This window comes from Pseudophryne corroboree, chromosome 2 (genome assembly GCF_028390025.1).
Source record: "Pseudophryne corroboree isolate aPseCor3 chromosome 2, aPseCor3.hap2, whole genome shotgun sequence".
In the NCBI taxonomy this organism is placed as follows: Eukaryota; Metazoa; Chordata; class Amphibia; order Anura; family Myobatrachidae; genus Pseudophryne; species Pseudophryne corroboree.
This window is the reverse complement of record NC_086445.1, coordinates 918,450,004-918,471,914: the sequence shown is the minus strand read 5'-3', so window position 1 is coordinate 918,471,914 and position 21,911 is coordinate 918,450,004. Positions and strand designations below refer to the sequence as shown.

General features: G+C 43.0%; 1 protein-coding gene across 1 annotated transcript; it reads right to left on the bottom strand.

The window, feature by feature from the left end:
* Positions 1-468: 468 nt before the first annotated feature.
* On the bottom strand, positions 469-4,192 carry SEBOX (SEBOX homeobox). Its single transcript, XM_063953484.1, has 3 exons — positions 4,105-4,192; positions 3,379-3,566; positions 469-1,486 (listed from the first exon to the last, which is right to left on the bottom strand). Exons 1-3 carry the CDS (start codon positions 4,190-4,192, stop codon positions 932-934), a joined length of 831 nt encoding a protein of 276 aa, XP_063809554.1. The 3' UTR covers positions 469-931.
* Between the last annotated feature and the right edge of the window lie 17,719 nt (positions 4,193-21,911).

The following is a 21,911-nucleotide window of genomic DNA, read 5'->3' as shown; positions in this document are numbered from 1 at the left end:
CAGATGTTCCTCAGGATTCGATGTCCTTTTGGGCTCCCATGTTCTGTGATTAGCAGACAATTCATACTAGCCAGCTGTCAAAACTGCAGCTTGTTTGGGCATTTTAAGAGATCAAAGTGGACGGAGATAAAGGGGTCTATTTACTAAGCCTTGGAGAAAGATTAAGTGGACAGAAATAAAGTACCAGCCAATCAGCTCCTAACTGCCATGTTACCTATGTTACAGGCTGTGGGGGAAATGTATGAAGCAGTGAAAAGTGTGGAGAAGGTGCCCATGGCAACCAATCAACTTTGAAGTAACATTTATCAAGTGCATTCTATAAAATTATATGTAGCAGCTGTTTGGTTGCTGTGGTTTCCATAGGCAACATCTCCACTGGCTCACTTCTCCACTGCTTCATACATCTACATACAATGACAGTTAGGTGCTAGTTGGTTGGTATTTTATCTCCATCCACTTTATCTCTCTCCAAGGCATAGTACATAGACCCCCATGCTACCAGTCGAAAGCTAATCATTCACCTTCATTTTCTAAGGAAATATAAATGCACGTCTAGCCAATGACTGTAACAAATAATACCACTTGCAAAAAAAAGTTGCATTTTTTATATTTTTGTTATCTTATATACTTTTTATTTGATTTATATGACTTTTGCCCTTTTTTATATATTTTTTTATATTAAAACAGGAAAAAAACAAAGCTGCAAGACAGTGTTAACTCCACTTGGAAAAATAAAAGTTCATGACCACTGAAACCTTTGTTCCAGACATCAGCAAATGCGAGGCGATACCATGTCAGGTGTCTACTGGGATTCATCATCCAGTTAGAGTTCATTATCCCAATGATCTCAAACATGTTTCAGAACTGGGTAAAATCAAATGTCCACAAATGTGCGGAGAGCTGGTGTCTCTATCTACATTTGGGGGGAGACCTAGACATCCCCCAGGTTAGTAAGTAAGGCAGCATTATAAATCACATCAGATATATATCCGAGAGAGGTCTGAGATCCTTTCTCACTCATAGTATGGGGGAATAACTCCCAATATGGACCATGGGATGGCATAATGACTTGCTCCAAATCATTCAGCTGTGTGTCATACCAGGTAGCCTGACAGCCATATTCTGGGCTTGTAGCACTGATAGTGCTGGAGGTGACATTCTGCCACTGTGGATCCTGGTGCCAGTAGGCACACTGATATGTCTCCTCTCCCAGGTACTGCTGAGAAATTGGAGGAGACGCCTGATAAAAGGCTGAGTGCCCCGCTTGCTGCATGGCAGTTATCTGCTGATCATTGTGCCCATGGGTCATTGGCTGGTTTGTAGGTAAAGACATGGTAATCAGGCGATCCCTTTGATTATAGCAATGTGATGGGGAAGCAGCCCTCAGGAAAAGATGAGCAGGATGACATGTAGAGCCTCTCCTGTAAAGTGATTTGTCCAACTTGCCGCTCTTGTTTTTCCGAGCCCTGCGGTTCTGGAACCACACCTGTCAGTAGAAAGATAACCTTGTTGTTTCGATTACAAGAAATAAATGTTGAAACCAACTGGAAAATTGCATTTTTGGTAGGCAGGTTTGCACAATGCTTAGTAAAAGGTAACATTTCATTAGAATATAAGAATTCATCAAATTTTCTGCAAGCAAATGTGTTTGTTAAAAGTAAGCAGGAAGGAGGCAAACCTGGATTTAGTGGTGAGAGTTCTAAAGATTCAATAAAACCTGAAACTGGTTTAAAACCTATAGCTGCATTCTATTCCAATATGACCTACAATAGCAGATTGTATGTCTGGTACATTCAATTATTATTATTATTTTTTATGAATAGATAAATTTGAGTTAATGAAGCTTATTAATGATAGAGTTAAGAGTTAGTACTGTCTAGATTAAAAGTTCAGTTAAATGACATACATACCACCAGACTACATTGCTTTTACAGAAAATGCATATTTGCATGATAATAAATACTGCCCTGCATTTGGACTAATTGTAATGCAGCATTCTTACGTCATATCTCCGTCCCAAGGATAGGGTTACCACCTCATCCCTTTATTTCTGGACACATATTAATTACACAGGTTCTGTGGCTGGCTGACTTCAAGAATCCATTTCACCTGGTTTTAATCAGCCACAGAACCTGTGTAATTAATATGTGACCAGAATTAAAGGGATGAAGTGGTAACCCTACCCAAGGATTTGTTTTTAATCTACAGCAGTGGTTACCAAACTCAGTACTCAAGGACCCTAACTGTCCAGGTTTTAAGTATATCCATGCTTGGCCACATATGATTTAATTAAAAGTACCTCAGTCACTTTCACTTAACCATATGTGCTGAGCCATGGATATTCTTAAAACCTGGACTGTCCTTAAGGACTACTGATCTAAAGCTCTTATAATGACCCACATAATTATGCATATCAGCATTCTTCCTAACAAACATGGGAGACGTTGCAGAACCACACGAATTAGCAGTAGCATATTATGACATTCACATTAATCCATGCTGGTCAGGTTTCGTAGGGAGGAAAAAAATAAAAATAAAATAAAATAAAAAATTATATATATATATATATATATATATATATATATGCACAGAAGGTCCCGGCACTCCTCTATAGAGATGTAGACGCTGCGGTGCCCTCCCAGAGGTATTACCTCGTATGCATGTAGAAAGAATAGAGGCGGCACTCACACAGACTTTTGCAGGTGTAGAAAGGTCAGTTTAATATACCGACATGTTTCGGGGACTTGCCCCGTCCTCAGGGCCCTGAGGACGGGGCAAGTCCCCGAAACATGTCGGTATATTAAACTGACCTTTCTACACCTGCAAAAGTCTGTGTGAGTGCCGCCTCTATTCTTTCTACATATATTATATATACATACATATATATACATACCCATACTCCCTCATTGAAAATCACACAAAAAATCAGACTCCTTCCCCCTTATTAAAATTTTACCATAGATCCCCCTACTCGTTAAATCATACCAAATCTTTTATTTACCATACATGATTGAAAAACATGCCCCAAATTGGTCCTTTTTTATGTTAACTCCCATCACTGAATAAGAACAGGCCACAGTATCTGCCTGACATTCAGGAACGCAGCAATCAACCTACATGTTATGGTTTTAAAAAGATACTAACAACTACAAACTTTAGAGTAGACCAAATAAAATAAAAACTCTGAAGGTCCCTGTGTTCCATGCACAGCCCTCAGCAACAGGTGCAGGAGCTGCTATGTGCTATCAGTGGGGTGAGATTAGCATGCGAAGCCTCTAATTGCTGCATACTGCATGAGAACGGTGGGAAAGCAGCAATGGTTACAGAGAAATGCATTGTCTTCTATCCATTGTGCACTGCCCTGATTCACTTCTGTACCTGGACCTTAGACTCGGGGAGCCTGATGATCTTGGCCAGGTGCTCCCTGGTGCTGATGTCTGGGTAAGGGATGACTTCAAAGACGCTCTCTAGCTCCACCTGCTGCCACTTGCTGTATAGGGTCCTCTTACGCTTCCTCTGGCTAGGGGTCCCGTTCCCTGCATCTGGCTTACCTTGTGCTCCCGACCCTGAGAATGACATACAACAGACATATCAGGTATATGTTCCTCCGACTCTGACGGCAATATCATGAATTACTGCAAACGTTTCCTTCCATTCACTGTGTTACAAAACCTATTGTATAAAGTATTATATTAGGCATTCAGATTAGTGGAACATTAATTTACAGCGATCATTAACGATAAGACTTTTATATTGCATTTATTCTATTACTAAATTTACTCTGTTGCTAAACTGCACTCATCGTCCTACAGGTGCTGACCCCAATCCTTGAGTTCTGTCTGCACTACAAGTTGCACATGGGATCTCCAGAATGGGGATGCAGGTGCACTGTGCACTTACTGTATACTCAGGGCCGCACTACAGTAGGTCCGCACTAGAGAAACTATAAGGACACAAGCCATTGATGCTTAATATATTACTGCTGCATTACTAATGATGAGATCACTGCAATGTATAATTACTAGCAGAGTTACTATAAAAATATATATTTCTGGGGGTGGGGAGTTCTGGAAGGGTGTCCTGCTGTGCCACCTGTGCACCTACCTGTGGCCGTCACATTGTCCTTACTGGTGCAGAGTGCTGCTTGCTGGTCCCTGCTGGAGAAGAATGCAGATCTCAGTATATTCTCCATGGTGAGGCCAGTTGCCTGTGTATCGCACTGTCCTGTACCTGCTGCGCAGCTCTGGGTCTTATAGCTCAGCAGCCGAACCCCCTCCTCTAGCTAGCCGACCCCGGGGGTCCCTGGCTCCACCTCACCTAATGCTTTTGAAGTGCTGGCTGTCTGACTGTCCCTTTGATCCGGGTAGGCTGACAATGCAGAGTGTCTGACACCTGGGCTCTCTCTCTGCTGCTGCATCACTTGCAATCCACTTTCTACTGAGGCCAGACTGGACAGGACTTCCTCACACAGGAAGAGGGGCTGCTGGCCACCAGACACAGCACGGCTGGGCCACCTCAACAGTCACAGTGAATAGGAAGGAAATAGGAAAACTAGCCTTTCATATGACTACATCATTGTATAGATGTCTATTAGTGTGTGTTTATGTATGTACAATACTCTATCTATCTACAGTATCTATCTATCTATCTATCTATCTATCTATCTATCTATCTATCTATCTATCTATCTCATGTTTGTCTAATTATCTATCTATCTATCTATCTATCTATCTATCTATCTATCTATCTATCTATCTCTCTCTCTCATGTTTGTTTAATATCTATCTATCTATCTATCTATCTATCTATCTATCTATCTATCTATCTATCTATATCATGTTTGTCTAATATCTATCTATCTATCTATCTATCTATCTATCTATCTATCTATATCATGTTTGTCTAATATCTATCTATCTATCTATCTATCTATCTATCTATCTATCTATCTATCTATCTATCTATCTATCTACCTAGCTATATCATGTTTGTTTAATATCTATCTATCTATCTATCTATCTATCTATCTATCTATCTATCTATCTATCTATCTATCTATCTCATGTTTGTCTATCTATCTATCTATCTATCTATCTATCTATCTATCTATATCATGTTTGTCTATCTATCTATCTATCTATCTATCTATCTATCTATCTATCTATCTATCTATCTATCTATCGATCTTATGTTTCTCTAGTATCTATCTATCTATCTATCTATCTATCTATCTATCTATCTATCTATCTATCTATCTATCTATCTATCTATCTGTCTATCTATCTATCTCATGTTTGTTTAATATCTATCTATCTATCTATCTATTTATCTACCTAGCTATATCATGTTTGTTTAATATCTATCTATCTATCTATCTATCTATCTATCTATCTATCTATCTATCTATCTCATGTTTGTCTATCTATCTATCTATCTATCTATCTATCTATCTATCTATCTATCTATCTATCTATCTACCTACCTATATCATGTTTGTCTAATCTATCTATCTATCTATCTATCTATCTATCTATCTGTCTATCTATCTCATGTTTGTTTAATATCTATCTATCTATCTATCTATCTATCTATCTATCTATCTATCTATCTATCTATATCATGTTTGTCTAATATCTATCTATCTATCTATCTATCTATCTATCTATCTATCTATCTATCTATCTATCTATCTATCTATCTACCTATATCATGTTTGTCTAATCTATCTATCTGTCTATCTGTCTATCTATCTATCTATCTATCTCATGTTTGTTTAATATCTATCTATCTATCTATCTATCTATCTATCTATCTATCTATCTATCTATCTATCTATCTATCTATCTATCTATCTATATCATGTTTGTCTAATATCTATCTATCTATCTATCTATCTATCTATCTATCTATCTATCTGTCTGTCTATCGATCTTATGTTTCTCTAGTATCTATCTATCTATCTATCTATCTATCTATCTATCTATCTATCTATCTATCTATCTCATGTTTGTTTAATATCTATCTATCTATCTATCTATCTATCTATCTATCTATCTATCTATCTATCTATCTATCTATCTATCTATCTATCTACCTAGCTATATCATGTTTGTTTAATATCTATCTATCTATCTATCTATCTATCTATCTATCTATCTATCTATCTATCTATCTATCTATCTATCTCATGTTTGTCTATCTATCTATCTATCTATCTATCTATCTATCTATCTATCTATCTATCTATCTATCTATCTATCTCATGTTTGTTTAATATCTATCTATCTATCTATCTATCTATCTATCTATCTATCTATCTATCTATCTATCTATCTATCTATCTAGGTGCTGTCTGTCTTTCAGGACCTAGGGGGTCATTCAGATCTGATCGCTGGGCTGCTAATTTTACTGTCCTGCGTTCAGATAGTCGCCTCCTCCAGGGGGAGTGTATATGCGCCGTTACAGTGTGCGATCGCAAGTGTAGCTGAGCTGCTAAAATCCACTTTGTGCAGTCTCTGTGCAGCCCAGGACTTGGCTATAGTGCGATCACATCAGGCTGATCGAGGCCAGAGCTGATGTCAGACACACTCTCTGAAACCGCTTGGGAACGCCTGCGTTTTTCCGGACACTCCCAGTATACAGTCAGTTACTACCCACAAACAGCTTCCTTCTGTCAATCTCCTTGCGAATGCCCGTACGATCAGATTTTTCGCACCATCCCGTCGCTGACCAGCGATGCCCTTTATTGTTGTCCGACGCACGTACGCATTGCGCTGCATCCGCAGTTAGTACCTGATCGCCCACTGTGCGAAAACACACAGCAGCGATCAGATCTGAATCACCGCCCTAGTCCTATGATCCAGATCACTGCCTGCCTCGCCTGAACTTGGCTTCATTATGCCCAACCCCTCGTAGCAATTATGATAGATAGATAGATAGATAGATAGATAATTAGTACACTGAAATGTTTACATATATATATATATATATATATATATATATATCAATGCCATATATGTCTAGCACACCATCTATCTTGCGCGGGATCCGGTCTGAAAATCAACACTGTCTAGGTCGACAATGTTTAGGTCGACCACTATAGGTCGACAGTCACTAGGTTGACAAGGTTGGAAGGTCGACAGGGTTTCTAGGTCGACAGGTCAAAAGGTCGACATGAGTTTTTCACATTTGTTTTTATTTTTTTGAACTTTTTCATACTTAACGATCCACGTGGACTACGATTGGAACGGTAATCTATGCCGAGCGAAGTGGTAGCGGAGCAAGGCACCTTGCTCGAAGCATGGCGAGTGAAGCGAGCCATGCGAGGGGGACAAGGTGCACTAATTGGGGTTCCCGGTCACTCTACGAAGAAAACGACACCAAAAAAAAGAAAAACGCACGTCGACCTTTTGCACTGTCGACCTAGCACATGTCAACCTAGAAACCCTGTCGACCTAGTGACTCGACCTATAGTGGTCGACCTAAACATTGTCGACCTAGACAGTATCGATCTAATGATCCACACCCTCTTGCGCATATCTATCTAAATGTATCTATTATGTGCCTGATGATACATTGTCTGTCTATCTATCTATCTATCTATCTATCTATCTATCTATCTATCTATCTATCTATCTATCTATCTATCTATCTATCTATCTATCTATTTATCTATCTATCTATCTCTTAACTATATTGCTAAACATAGTTTCCCCATTCAGATATACAGAATCTGCAGCTTAAACTAATAGTCAGAATGCCACCAAATTTAGTAAGCATACTACTCATGGTATGGAGAAAATGATTCAATAAAATAAAAAAAATATAAAAGAATTTTGTTCCAAATTCTACCAATGAAGAAAATATGGCACCATACAAGGTACAATGCTTGTAGACCAGGGGAATCCAAACTTTTTTCTTGGAGTGCCATGTTAATAAAATGTCTCTCCGCGCTATATCTCCGCCAAAGCGAGAGAAAGGGGCAGATGTAATAAGCAAAACAGAGAAATTGGGAGCGCTGCTTGTATCACTTAAAGACAGACCTTAATCATTGATTAATACTCACTAGCGGTGTAAATAAAACAATCATTTTTAATTTGCAGCATCAAATGTAATAAGCATTGGAGAGAGATAAAGTAACCACCAATCAGCTCCTAACTGCCATACTACAGGCTATACATTTGAAAAATCACAGGAGTTAATTGGCTAGTACTTTCTCTCTCTCACTCCACTTTAACTCTCTCCAAGGGGCAGATGAACTAAGATGTACTAATTTTTCAAACACAGGGGCAGATGTATTAACCTGGAGAAGGCGTAAGGAAGTGATAAACCAGTGATATGTGCAAGATGATAAAGGCAGCAGCCAATCAGCTCCAATATGTAAATTAACAGTTAGGATCTGATTGGCTGCTGCCTTTATCACCTTGCACATATCACTGGTTTATCACTTCCTTATACCTTCTCCAGGTAATACATCTGCCCCATAGTCTGTAACATGGCAGTTAGGGAGTGTATTGGCTGATGCTTCTATCTCTCTCCACGTTATCACACTCCATGGGTGGTATTCAAATGATATAGCCCGCCCAATCTTCTTTCTAAAGTGATCCCCGTTATTGCGGATATTGCACCCATAGTAATCAGGTTTAGCTGCGTAAAGGGTTGGGAGCCCTCGCTACCCCAGGGGTAGTGAGTTGAAATGATGATACCACTCCCGTCAGCAGAAACAGAGCAGGTGTGGAAGGGGGGTGTGGTTCATCAAATCGACAGTGTCTAGGTCGACAATGTTTAGGTCGACCACTATAGGTCGACAGTCACTAGGTCGACATGGATGGAAGGTCGACAGGGTTTCTAGGTCGACATGTGCTAGGTCGACAGGTCTAAAGGTCGACATGAGGATTTATTTATTTTTGGTGTCGTTTTCTTCGTAGAGTGACCGGGATCCCAAATTAGTGCACCGCGTCCCCTCGCATGGCTCGCTTCGCTCGCCATGCTTTGGGCATGGTGCCTTCGCTCCGCTACCGCTTCGCTCGGCACACTTTACCGTTCCAATCGTAGTCCACGTGGATCGTTAAGTATGAAAAAATTCAAAAAAAGAAAAAAAATGTGAAAAACTCATGTCGACCTTTAGACCTGTCGACCTAGCACATGTCGACCTAGAAACCCTGTCGACCTTCCATCCATGTCGACCTAGTGACTGTCGACCTATAGTAGTCGACCTAAACATTGTCGACCTAGACACTGTCGATCTTCAGACCGGATCCCGTGGAAGGGGGTGAAAAGAATTGAATACTGCCCCATGAGTTAGTACATCTGCCCATGTTCACGCCAACTAGTGTGCATACAAAAGACAGTGGGCTTACCCACAGCTGTACTAACCAGGGCAGCTGAAACAAATGGTGAGGCTCGGAGAGACAGTGGGCGCCACCAAATTCATGGAGGGGAAGACGTGCCCCTTAAGAGAAATAACAACAATACTAGGCACTTGGTGGGGGGCATTTATTCTCCGCAGCTTGCTGGAGCCCTCAGACAGTGCCAGGCCAGGGTAACTAGTACCCGTGGCTGCCACCCCCCTCTCAGCTATCCTGTTAGTAGCCTATTTTTCAAGATTGAAATAAACAGACTGTTCATATAACAGACCATCCCTATTAAGGACAATTGGCTTAGATTATTAGCCTGTTAGGTTCTTAAGGGGGGTACACACTAGGCGATTTCATCCTAAAAAATAAACGATAACGACACAAATGTCATTATCGTTTATTTTTAGGCTGAAATCACCCAGTGTGCATGGGGGCAATATTGGTGACCGATGAACAATGCGCGCTCCCGCTCACCGTTCAGCTATCACCAATATTGAGCTTACATACAGCTCAACCCGTCAATGTCGGGCTGAGCTGCATGTTTGGGAATACCGGCGGTGACATCACATCAATGTTATCGTTGAACGATAGCGTTCAATGTGTACACACTATATTGTTGAACGCTATAACGTTCAATGATATAGTCATCCGTCGCTGGCATTCCACAGTCGGGCAGTGTGTACCCGCCTTATAATGACCCACAGGATGTGGTTATTTTAATCGGTGTGATTCTAAGTTTAATTTTTCTTTGCATAGTTTTATTTTGCCCATCTCTTTTGGGACATTGGAGTATACTCACTAAGCTGTGGGTTTATAGAAGTGGAGATGTTGCCCATAGCAACCAATCAGATTCTACTTAGCAATTATCTAGCACAGTGGTTCCCAAAGGCAGTCCTTAAGGTACCCCAACAGTCCAGGTTTTAGGGATATCCGTAAATGAGGTACTAATTAATTCACCTGTTCCTAAAAATGGATATCCTTAAAACCTGGATTGTTGGGGTGCCATAAAAACCTTGTTTGGTACTGATGTTTTAGGTAATTGATAAGTAGAATCTGATTGGTTGCTATGAGCAGCATCTCCACTTCTATAAACCCACACTTTAGTAAATATACCACAATCCAACCACACTGCTACTTTTTTTGTATCAGATATTACCTGCACCTACTGGTGATGGAAATTTATTAATTGGGTATAATTACCCAGTACATTTCCATCAATCTTCCAAAGGATCCAGGTTTATTATTAACTGTGTTTTTCATATATGTGTCTTTGTCTATCTATTATCTACAGTGCATCTGGAAAGTATTCACAGCGCTTCACTTTTTCCACATTTTGTTATGTTACATCCTTATTCCAAACTGGAATAAATTTATTTTTCTCTCAAAATTCTACACACAGTACCCCATAATAACAACATGAAAAAAGTTTTTTTTTAGATTTTTGCAAATGTATTAAAAAAAAAAAACTAAGAAATCACATATACATAAGTATTCACAGCCTTTGCTCAATACTTTGTTGATGCACCTTTGGCAGCAATTGCAGCCTCAAGTCTTTTTGGATATGATGTCACAAGCTTGTCACACCTATCTTTAGGTAGTTTCGCCCATTCCTCTTTGCAGCAACTCTTAAGCTCCATCAGGTTGGATGAGAAGCGTCGGTGCACAGCCATTTTCAGATCTCTTCAGAGATGTTCAACCGGATTCAAGTCTGGGCTCTGGCTGGGCCACTCAAGGACATTCACAGAGTTGTCCTGAAGCCACTCCTTTGATATCTTTAAAGAAAAAAGAACCAAATAACTGCTTAAAAGCGCCTATATAATAGACTTGATAATAAAGGAAATTCCCCTGATAGATCGCGCGGCCGTAAACACTAAGTGGGTGTCGAGCAAGGAATAATAAAAACAAAAAAAAACGGCTGCGCAGTGTACCAGGGAAAGAATGAGAGCCGACGTTAACATTTTTCAATTTATTAACCATAAGCACTGAGTAAAAATAAACAAGTACAATGACAATTAGATATATTGAGTTGTATTATATATATTGAATTATATTGTAAGGCACACCTTGATTGATGCAGGTGTAATAGATATCATAATGAATTGAAGCAACTTAGGTTGGTTAGCTTACTGAAAGTCCGCAGTCACTCACATAAATTACCACTTGTAATTACGCTTGTGGATGATGAATGGCAGAGCGGTCCCGAATATAACACAACGTTCCCGTCACAGTGCTGTGTAGATGGAATAAGTACCTCTCCTGTGGGCTGGTCCGAAACAGGGTGTCCCCGGTTTTTAGTCCTGCGTTGCCCACTAGTGCTATGCAGCAAGGAGATGTGGGAAGCCGCCGAGCTGATGAGAAGAGTGATAGCCGCGTGCTGGTGTAAGCGGCTTGCGGAGGTCAGAAAAGCGGTGCACAAGTCCGTTAGTTCACGGCAGATTGCTTCTAGTGTAGATGCCTGGATCAAGGTGTGTTAGGGAGGCGGCTATCACTCTTCTCATCAGCTCGGCGGCTCCCCACATCTCCTTGCTGCATAGCACTAGTGGGCAACGCAGGACTAAAAACCGGGGACGCCCGGTTTCAGACCAGCCCACAGGAGAGGTACTTATTCCATCTACACAGCACTGTGACGGGAACTTTGTGTTATATTCGGGACCGCTCTGCCATTCATCATCCACAAGCGTAATTACAAGTGGTAATTTATGTGAGTGACTGCGGACTTTCAGTAAGCTAACCAACCTAAGTTGCTTCAATTCATTATGATATCTATTACACCTGCATCAATCAAGGTGTGCCTAACAATATAATTCAATATATATAATACAACTCAATATATCTAATTGTCATTGTACTTGTTTATTTTTACTCAGTGCTTATGGTTAATAAATTAAACATTTTTAACGTCGGCTCTCATTCTTTCCCTGGTACACTGCCCAGCCGTTTTTTTATTTTTATTATCCTTTGATATCTTGGCTGTGTGCTTAGTTTCGTTGTCCTTCTGAAAGATGAACCGCCGCCCCAGTCTGAGGTCAGGAGCGCTCTGGAGCAGGTTTTCATCCAGTATGTCTCTGTATATTGCTGCATTAATCTTTCCCTCTATCCTGACTAGTCTCTCAGTTCCTGCTGCTGAAAAATATCCCCACAGCATGATGCTGCCACCACCATGCTTCACTGTAGGGATGGTATTGGCCTGGTGATGAGCAGTCCCTGGTTTCCTCCAAACATGACGCCTGGCGTTCACGCCAAAGAGTTCAATCTTTGTCTCATCAGACCTGAGAATTTTGTTTCCCATTGTCTGAGAGTCCTTCAGGTGCATTTTGGCAAACTCTAGGCGGGCTGCCATGTGCTTTTTACTAAGGAGTGGCTTCTGTCTGGCCACTACCAAACAAGCCTGATTGGTGGATTGCTGCAGAGATGGTTGTCCTTCTGGAAGGTTCTCCTCTCTCCACAGAGGAATGCTGTATTTCTGATAGACTGACCATCGGGTTCTTGGACACCTCCCTAACTAGGGCCCTTCTCCCCCGTTCGCTCAGTTTAGATGGCCGGCTAGCTCTAGGAAGAGTCCTGGTGGTTCTGAATTCTTCCATTTACGGATGATGGAGGTCACTGTGCTCATTGGGACCTTCAAAACAGCAGATATTTTTCTGTACTCTCCCCAGATTTGTGCCTCAAGACAATCCTGTCTCGGAGGTCTACAGACAATTCTTTTGACTTCATGCTTGGTTTGTGCAAGTGTGGGACCTTATATAGACAGGTGTGTGCCTTTCCAAATCATGTCCAATCAACTGAATTTATCATAGGTGGACTCCAATTAAGCTATAGAAACATCTCAAGGATGATCAGTGGAAACAGGATGCACCTGAGCTCAATTTTGAGCTTCATAGCAAAGGCTGTGAATACTTATGTACGTGTGATTTCTTAGTTATTTTATTTTTAATAAATTTGCACACAAAAAAAGAAAAAAACAAATTTTTTCACGTTGTCATTATGGGGTATTGTGTGTAGAATTTTGAGGGGAAAAAATGAATTTATTCTATTTTGGAATAAGGCTGTAACATAAGAAAATGTGGAAAAAGTTAAGCGCTGTGAATACTTTCCGGATGCACTATATACAGATAGAGCCATCTTCATCTTGGCCTTTAATAGGATTAAGTGAGCCAGAGCAGTCAGACTTAATCCCCTGCTGTATTGTTCTCTCTGTATTGTATTGCAGCTGAAAAGAATAGATGAAAGGCTTATGCTAATAAACCTTGATGCACCTAGGCGCAGCATAGAAGCCAAGATAAATGTGGCTCCATCTGTATATATAAAAGGCAAATACCACTGACTCATTACAAAATCTCCTGAACCATAAGGACTAGGAACTTGACATTTGGACAGTAGCTTGCTTTTGGGACGTAGGCACCCACTAAGAAGGAATTTTTCAAAATTCCACACACAAAGGGGTCAAAAGGGGTGAGATAATTACCCTCTCACAGAGGAGAGTTAAGACAGCCCACCCAGCCGGGGCTATAAAGAATGCATGGTGCTGGCGATACCAAGTCGCAGAGGGGGGAGGACACAATGCTCTGTTCCTGGACTTCCTTGCAGTGGCAGTTGCAGAGCACTCCATTTTTAATAGGGGATCCACATCAACTGCCACCTCTAAACACTTTCAAACATTACTGAGTGTGGCTCCCCTGTTTGAATAATGGACTGCTCTAAAATTGCCACTGGCAAGAAAGTGTAGCCTTATGGTTCAGGAAATTTTGTGATGAGTCAGTGGTATTTCCCTTATATATATATATATATATATATATATATATATATATATATTTCAAATACAAGTACTTAACCAACCTATTTCCAGTCAGGAGAGGATATTGGGGGTCTTTCCGAGTTGATCGCACGTAGCAACTTTTTGCTGCTCGTGCGATCAACTAGACGCCGCCTATGGGGGACTGTATTTTAGCATAGCAAGGCTGCGAACGCTTGTGCAGCCCTGCTATGCTAAAAAAGTTTTGTGAAGAACAAGACCAGCCCTGCAGTTACTTACCCTGTGCCATGGATCCAGTGATGAAGGTTACGGAATTGACGTCAGACAAGCGCCCTCCAAACACCTGGACACGCCTGCGTTCGGATCTCCACACCCGGAAAACGGTGAGTATCCACCCCGGAACGCCTCCCCGCTTTCAATCTTCTTGCGATCGGGATAGCGATCACTTTCTTCTTTCTTCTGGCCGTTACCCGGCGATGGCTGTCGCTGGGCAGTGACGCGTATGCGCATTGCGGGCGCTGGGCATGTGCATTTCCGACCCGTTCACACCACAGCGATGAACCGTTGCGTGCGAACGGGTCGGAATGACCCCCATTGTCTTAACTATCAGAGGTTAACCTGTCACTTGAACTAAACATTGACGAACCTCTCAGAGAGCAATAGTAGGAAAGGAGCGATAGATATTTTGACTCTTAAATGCATTAAAGGAAAGCTTGATAGTCAGCAGGGCCGTAACTACTAGGTGTGCCTGGCACACAGCGCAGTTGCCCTGAGGGCGCAACAGCCAGCGGCATGTAATGAGTCAAATTGACTCATTACATGCCGCCTCTGCTGTGTGCGCCGTGCTGTTGAGGAGAGAGTAGCGCCGGAGGCAGCGGAGAAGGAGGAGGAGGGAGGGGGACTGGAGCCGCAGCAGTGCTATGTAGTTGGTAGTAGCGCCGCTGCAGCAGTCCCCTCTCCTTCCATATTGGTTGCCCGGCGCTGCAGTTCATTCATCCCAGCATTCACAGCAGCGCCGGGCAGCCAATACGGAAGGAGAGGGGCGCTACTACCAATTACATAGCGCTGCTGCGGCTCCAGTCCCCCTCCCTCCTCCTCCTTCTCCCCTGCATCCGGAGCTGCCAGCACGAGCCACGAGGAGCCTGACTGCCAGCGGGGAGAGATGGTAAGGATCTCTCTCGCTCTCGCTCTCTCTCTCTCTCTATTTCTTTCTCTCTCTCTCTCTGTCTATTTCTCTATCCTGTCTGCCGCAATGTGTAAGAAGGGGGACTGGCTGCCGTAATGTGTAAAAAGGGTACGCTGTCTGCCGCAATGTGTAAAAAGGGGACGCTGTCGGCCGTAATGTGTAAAAAGGGGGACTGGCTGCCGTAATGTGTAAAAAGGGGGACGCTGCCTGCTGTAATGTGTAAAAAGGGGACGCTGTCTGTCGTAATGTGTAAAAAGGGGACACTGTCTGCCGTAATGTGTAAAAAAAGGGACGCTGCCTGCCATAATGTGTAAAAAGGAGGACGCTGTCTGTCGTAATGTGTAAAAAGGGGACGCTGTCTGCTGTAATGTGTAAAAAGGGGACTCTGTCTGCTGTAGTGTGTAAAAAAGGGGATGCTGTCTGCCGTAATGTGTAAAAATGGGGACGCTGTCTGCCGTAATGTGTAAAAAGGGGACGCTGTCTGCCATAGTGTGTAAAAAGGGGGACTGTCTGCTGTAATGTGTTAAAGGGGCTCTACCTGGTGCAGTGGTGCTACCGTGCAGCGTAATTTGAATAATGGAGACTACTGTGCACCGTAGTATGAATTGGTATTATTTTGTGGCCACGCCCCTTCCTCCATGAAGCCATGCCCCTATATATTTTTCACGCGCCTACGGCGCGCACTGCCACTATCTTGCATGGGGGGGGGCGCCAATGCTGTTTCTTGCACACAGCGCTAAAATGCCTAGTTACGGCACTGATAGTCAGCAACTGCTTATCTTCTGTATAAAGGGTACCAACAGCTCTCCCAGTGACCTTAAGTGTTGTGCTAAAATCTTTAAGGACAGTGAGAAGCTAAGCAAGGAGACCTAGGGCCCTTTGGAATAGAGTCAGCCTATCTTTGCAAACCTTACATATTTAAGATACAGTGAGCGGCGCTTGGCCTGTCGTCCCAGCATTTACAGCATTGAGCAGGACAGCATCAGAGGCGGGACGGGGCAGAGAAGGAGGCGGATTATTCTCCTCAGCGTCAGCTAGGGTGGCCAATCCCGAGCCATTATTTCAATCCCGGGTATCGAAGATTGAAAAATGGGCAATCTTGGGATTTTGCGGGATACCCAGGATTGGCTGCTTTTCAATGTGTCCCACCCCACCTGCCCTGACCAGCCCAGATAACTCCCCTAATCTGGACAGGTGGGAGGGTGGAATCACTTGCTGTGAGGTCCGGCGGCCAGTGCAGGGTGGCGGTGAGGTCCGGCGTCTGGACGGGCAGTGCAGTGCGGCGTTTTGGTGGGCGTATGGCTGCGCAGCGTGACCTCTGACTTCACGACACGCTGCGTGCTGCGCCCAACTGGTGCGAGAGGAAGGTGAGCAGGGGGAGCCGGGTAGCGTCTGAGCCTCCTGAGGAGGCTCAATGCTGCCTGGCATTGAAAAAACAAAGGGAGCTTCCACTCCCGAAATCCCCGGGATTTTTCGTTCCAATCCCAGGATTGAATCCCGGCCAATTTTAGGCCAGAATCCCGGGATCCTGATCGGCCTCCCTAGCGCCAGTCTTTTGACAGCATCAATCCGGAGGTGCAGCCTGACAAAGATTGGCAGTGGCGGGTGGAGCATGTCCTGTTGTAGGTCTAATTAGTTTATTAGGAAGTCCTTCAAAATTAAAGTTATATGCATGGAAATTCTTGAAATTCTGTAGCGAAGCACGGGTATTCAGCTAGTATGTTTATATATGCAATTGAAGAAATTAAACATTACATTTAAGTGTTACATATTTCTAACAATTCTGCTACTATTGGAACATTAGCCTGCCCTGCTACTTTGTGTCTTGTACATTTCCCCTAAGAACCTTTGGACCAGATTTATCACACCTTCTTAAGAGGACAGGTGTACATAGCAACCAATCAGATTGTAGCTATCATTTATCTAGTCAGTCTATAAAACGTTTGCTACAGTAAAATCTGATTGGTTGGACAACACCTCCACTTGCCTCTTTAGAAGTTTTCATAAAAGTCCCCTTTTAACTGAAACGGGCACAAACATCAATAACAGCTACCTAATTGTTATTACTATTTTGGTGTGTTTAAAAGTTCTATCTGTTTTCATTCTGAAATGTCATTTTGGTCCTGTGCAGAAAGTACCTCACCCCTGTGCATAACAAGAGTTCCATTGGATAGTGCACCTTGGGGGCTATTCAGAGATGGATGCAAACGGACGATCTTCCGCTGATCTTCGGCTATCTGCGCATGTGCAGCGGCCGCAGTGTGCATGCGTGACCTATCATAAAGTGATTGCATCCTGATTGCATATAGCGATTGCATCCTTCCGGGATGCAATCGCATTATGATTGGCAGTTGGCGGGCGTTCAGGGGCGGCGACGCAGCGTTGGGGGTGAGTGAAGCAGGAAACAAAAGCCGTTTTTTCAGGACCGCCCGATGACGTCGCCTGCGTTTCCTGTGATGGGAAACCTGGCAGCAGTGCTGCGTATACAGGTGTCAACATCTATTTAGAGGTTTTGGCGATGCGATCGCAATTGTATTGCGATCGCATCCCTGGGTAGCGCTACACATGCCCTGTGCTGGGCTGCCACCAGCGTGCGATTTTATCTCTAGCAGTTTTTTCTAAAATAACCCCCCTTATTGCTACACACCGGACTGCACTGATATCTCCATTCATTTATCTCCATCACTTTTTTCCCAGGACTGTAAAGGAGTTTTATCCAAGTGCATTATCCTGTTGAAGAGTCTCAGCAGTTATCCCAATAAGTCTTTCTTGTCTTTTTGTTTTGTACATTATTTATCTTGTTATACATTAAAAATCAATGTAAAAATACTGCACTATGGGGGTCATTCCGAGTTGTTCGCTCGCTAGCAGATTTTAGCAGCATTGCACACACTAGGCCGCCGCCCTCTGGGAGTGTATCTTAGCTTAGCAGAATAGCGAACGAAAGATTAGCAGAATTGCGAATAGAAAATTCTTAGCAGTTTCTGAGCAGCTCCAGACCTACTCACAGATTGCGATCAGCTCAGGCCGTTTCGTTCCTGGTTTGACGTCACAAACACGCCCTGCGTTCGGCCAGCCACTCCCCCGTTTCTCTAGACACTCCCGCGTTTTTCCCTGACACGCCTGCGTTTTTCCGCACACTCCCAGAAAATGGTCAGTTTCCGCCCAGAAACACCCACTTCCTGTCAATCACACTCCGATCACTTCAACGATGAAAACTCTTCGTTCGGACGTGAGTAAATCTACTTTGTGTTATAATACTTAGCGCATGCGCACTGCGTACCATGCGCATTTTAGCCTTAATCGCTCCGTTGCGAAAATCGTCAACGAGCGATCAACTCGGAATGACCCCCTATATGTGTTTGCTCTCAATCATTATCTCTCCTTGAGCCTGGTGAGATCAAAGGTGAATACTGAAAGGTTAATGAGACCACAAGAAATATCAGATAAGCTACAAATACATTTTATTTTGGTAAGCAACTTTACACGTAATAAACAGAATCACTCTTCTACTACAAATATTGCGTATTAATTGCTTTTTATTTGCCCAACTAGTTGAAGTACCCAGGGTTACCCGGGATTAAATTGATCAATGAGCTGGATTTAACTGTCAACATATCAAAAATACATATTGGGGCTAATTCAGACATGATCGTTGCTGTGCGTTTTCACACAGCGAGCGATCAGGTCTGAACTGCGCAATGCGCAGGCACGATGTTCCGCAGCACCAGGGAGCGCCGGGCAGCGCCGGGATGGCGCAAATAATCCGATCGCACCAGAGATTGCAAGAACATTGACAGGAAGAGGGCGTTTGTTGGTGGCAACTGACCGTTTATAGGGAGTGTCTGGAAAAACGCAGGAGGGACATCGCGTTTTGTGGGAGGATTCGTGACGCCAGCTCCGGCCCCAATCATTGCAGCGGCTGAGTAAGTCCTGGGCTGTGCAGAGCAGCTTCCCTGCACATGCGATCGCACACCTGCACAGCGAATTCCCCCTCCCCCTTTGTGCTTCGAGACAATCCTGTCTCGGACGTCTACAGACAATTCTTTTGACTTCATGCTTGGTTTGTGCTCAGACATGCACTGTCAAGTGTGGGACCTTATATAGACAGGTGTGTGCCTTTCCAAATCATGTCCATGTGATTTCTTAGTTTTTTATATTTAACAAATTTGCAAAAATCTCATAAAAACTTTTTTCACGGTGTCGTTATGGGGAATTGTATGTAGAATTTTAAGGGGAAAAATTAATTTATTCAATTTTGGAATAAGGCTGTAACATAACAAAATGTGGAAAAAGTGAAGCGCTGTGAATACTTTCCGGATGCACTGTACCTCTTGGAAAACAGCACCTGCATCATTTTCCCAGTGATTTCTCTATTACGCTTGCCCATATCTCTGGAAAAATGTCACTAGCTCCATTTTCATGGAGATTACTTCTAGCATACTTGCCTACCTGACCCTCTCCATGAGGGAGAAAATGCTCTGTTCCTGGACTTTCCTGGTAATGTATGATTGCCATCACCTGTGGTGAAACACCTTTCTTATCAATTAACTAGCTCACCACAGGTGATGGCAATCATACATAACCAGGAAAGTCCAGGAACAGAGCATTTTCTCCCTCATTGAGAGGGTCAGGTAGGCAAGTATGCTTCTAGGCAGCCGTAGCAGCTACACAAGACAAGTATAGTGAATGAGTGCAGGGTGTGCAGTATGGGTATCTCCCGACACCATACACCCTGAACTCATCACAGATACGCCGCTGGCCTGATCTTTATACTGTACCTCATGGCATACCTCCCAACATGACCCTCTCCAGGAGGGACACAATGCTCTGTTTCTGGACTTTTCTCTTAATATATGATTGCTGGCACCTGTTTTGAACAGGTTAATGGATCAGAAAGGTGTTTCAGCACAGGTGAGGGCAATCATAAATTAAGAGGGAAATCCAGGAACAGAGCATTCTGTCCCTCCTGGAGACGGTCATGTTGGGAGGTATGTCATGGTGTGCATGCACTTGCCCCTTTATATTACCTCTAAACCAGAGGTTCTCAAACTCGGTCCTCAGGACCCCACACAGTGCATGTTTTGCAGGTCTCCTCACAGAATCACAAGTGAAATAATTAGCTCCACCTGCGGACCTTTTAAAATGTGTCAGTTAGTAATTAATACACCTGTGCACCTGCTGGGTTACCTGCAAAACATGCACAGTGTGGGGTAATGAGGACCGAGTTTGAGAACCTCTGCTCTAAACACTACACTCGTAAGCACTTGTTTTTTCTCACATTCACAGGTTCCTCATACTTGATGCTCTATCTGGTACACTAACAGACTGCAGCCACCTAAATGTTATAGGGAGTGTTATTTGTGTGTAGATTTATTATAACAGTAAATTATAACAGTAAAGTGCCATAGCTATTTCAATGTGAAAACATACTGAGGCCATTTACAAAACTGCACCATTGTCTATCTACTCTTGTTTCCAAATATCCCTGAATTTGGCACCTCCACACTTCTATTCCACACACATTGCCTGTGTCCTTTCCTGGGGTTTGTATCTTCTATTGTACTGCAGTTTTCCTGTCCAGGGGGTGGGCAGGTAAAGGTAAATTACATCACTATGACTTAACCCCCTGCGATTCAAGAGGGGGCGTGGCCACAATGAGGCCATTCACTAAGAATCATGTTGTCACTCTGCCCACTCTGACAATTTCAATAGAGAGTGGGCAGAGTGACAACATGGCCCATCTTCTCTAGTGGCTTATCCATTCATGGCCCATCTTCTCCATTCATGGCCCATCTTCTCTAGTGGCTTATCCATTCATGGCCCATCTTCTCCATTCATGGCCCATCTTCTCTAGTGGCTTATCCATTCATGGCCCATCTTCTCCATTCATGGCCCATCTTCTCTAGTGGCTATTCCACGTGATATCCACCTGCTACACAGTTCATTCCAAATTCTTATTCATTCTCTTAATGGGTTCTATTCATCATCAAAGCTGGATGCTGTGGTGGGGGATACTTCACTACCAGAGCAGTTCAGTATTGCTGTAGTGTGGGGACATCTACTCCAAAACTCCAAAAAACAACTGTCCTTATGTGCTACTGATCTAGCCGACATTGCACATGTGACCTGAGTTCACACATGCACAGGGTGCGCAGTGTGGAAGTCGTCATTGCAACCCAGGACCTCCTATCCCATGGAAGATGGCATTGGTTCCCACATGCAAACTTTCAGTTTCCGTAGTTTGCTGAATACTGGGCAGCCATATTGGGCCCTTAATAATGGGCCCTTTACTAATATCCTGCATGTTTACAAGGCCCATAACATATGATGAACAGGCCCCTCTATGCTTAAACAAACTTGTGACTGTCAAATCAAACTTGCAGTGGGATCACGTAGCTCGGGATCCGGTCTCTAGGTCGACAAGACATAGGTCGACACTGTCTAGGTCGATATGGTTTCTAGGTCGACAGGGACTCTAGGTCGATATGTACTAGGTTGACATGACAAAAGGGCGACATGAGTTTTTCAAATTTTTTGAATTTTTAATACTTTACGATCCACGTGAACTACAATTGGGAACGGTAACCTATGCCGAGCGCAGTGGTAGCGAAGC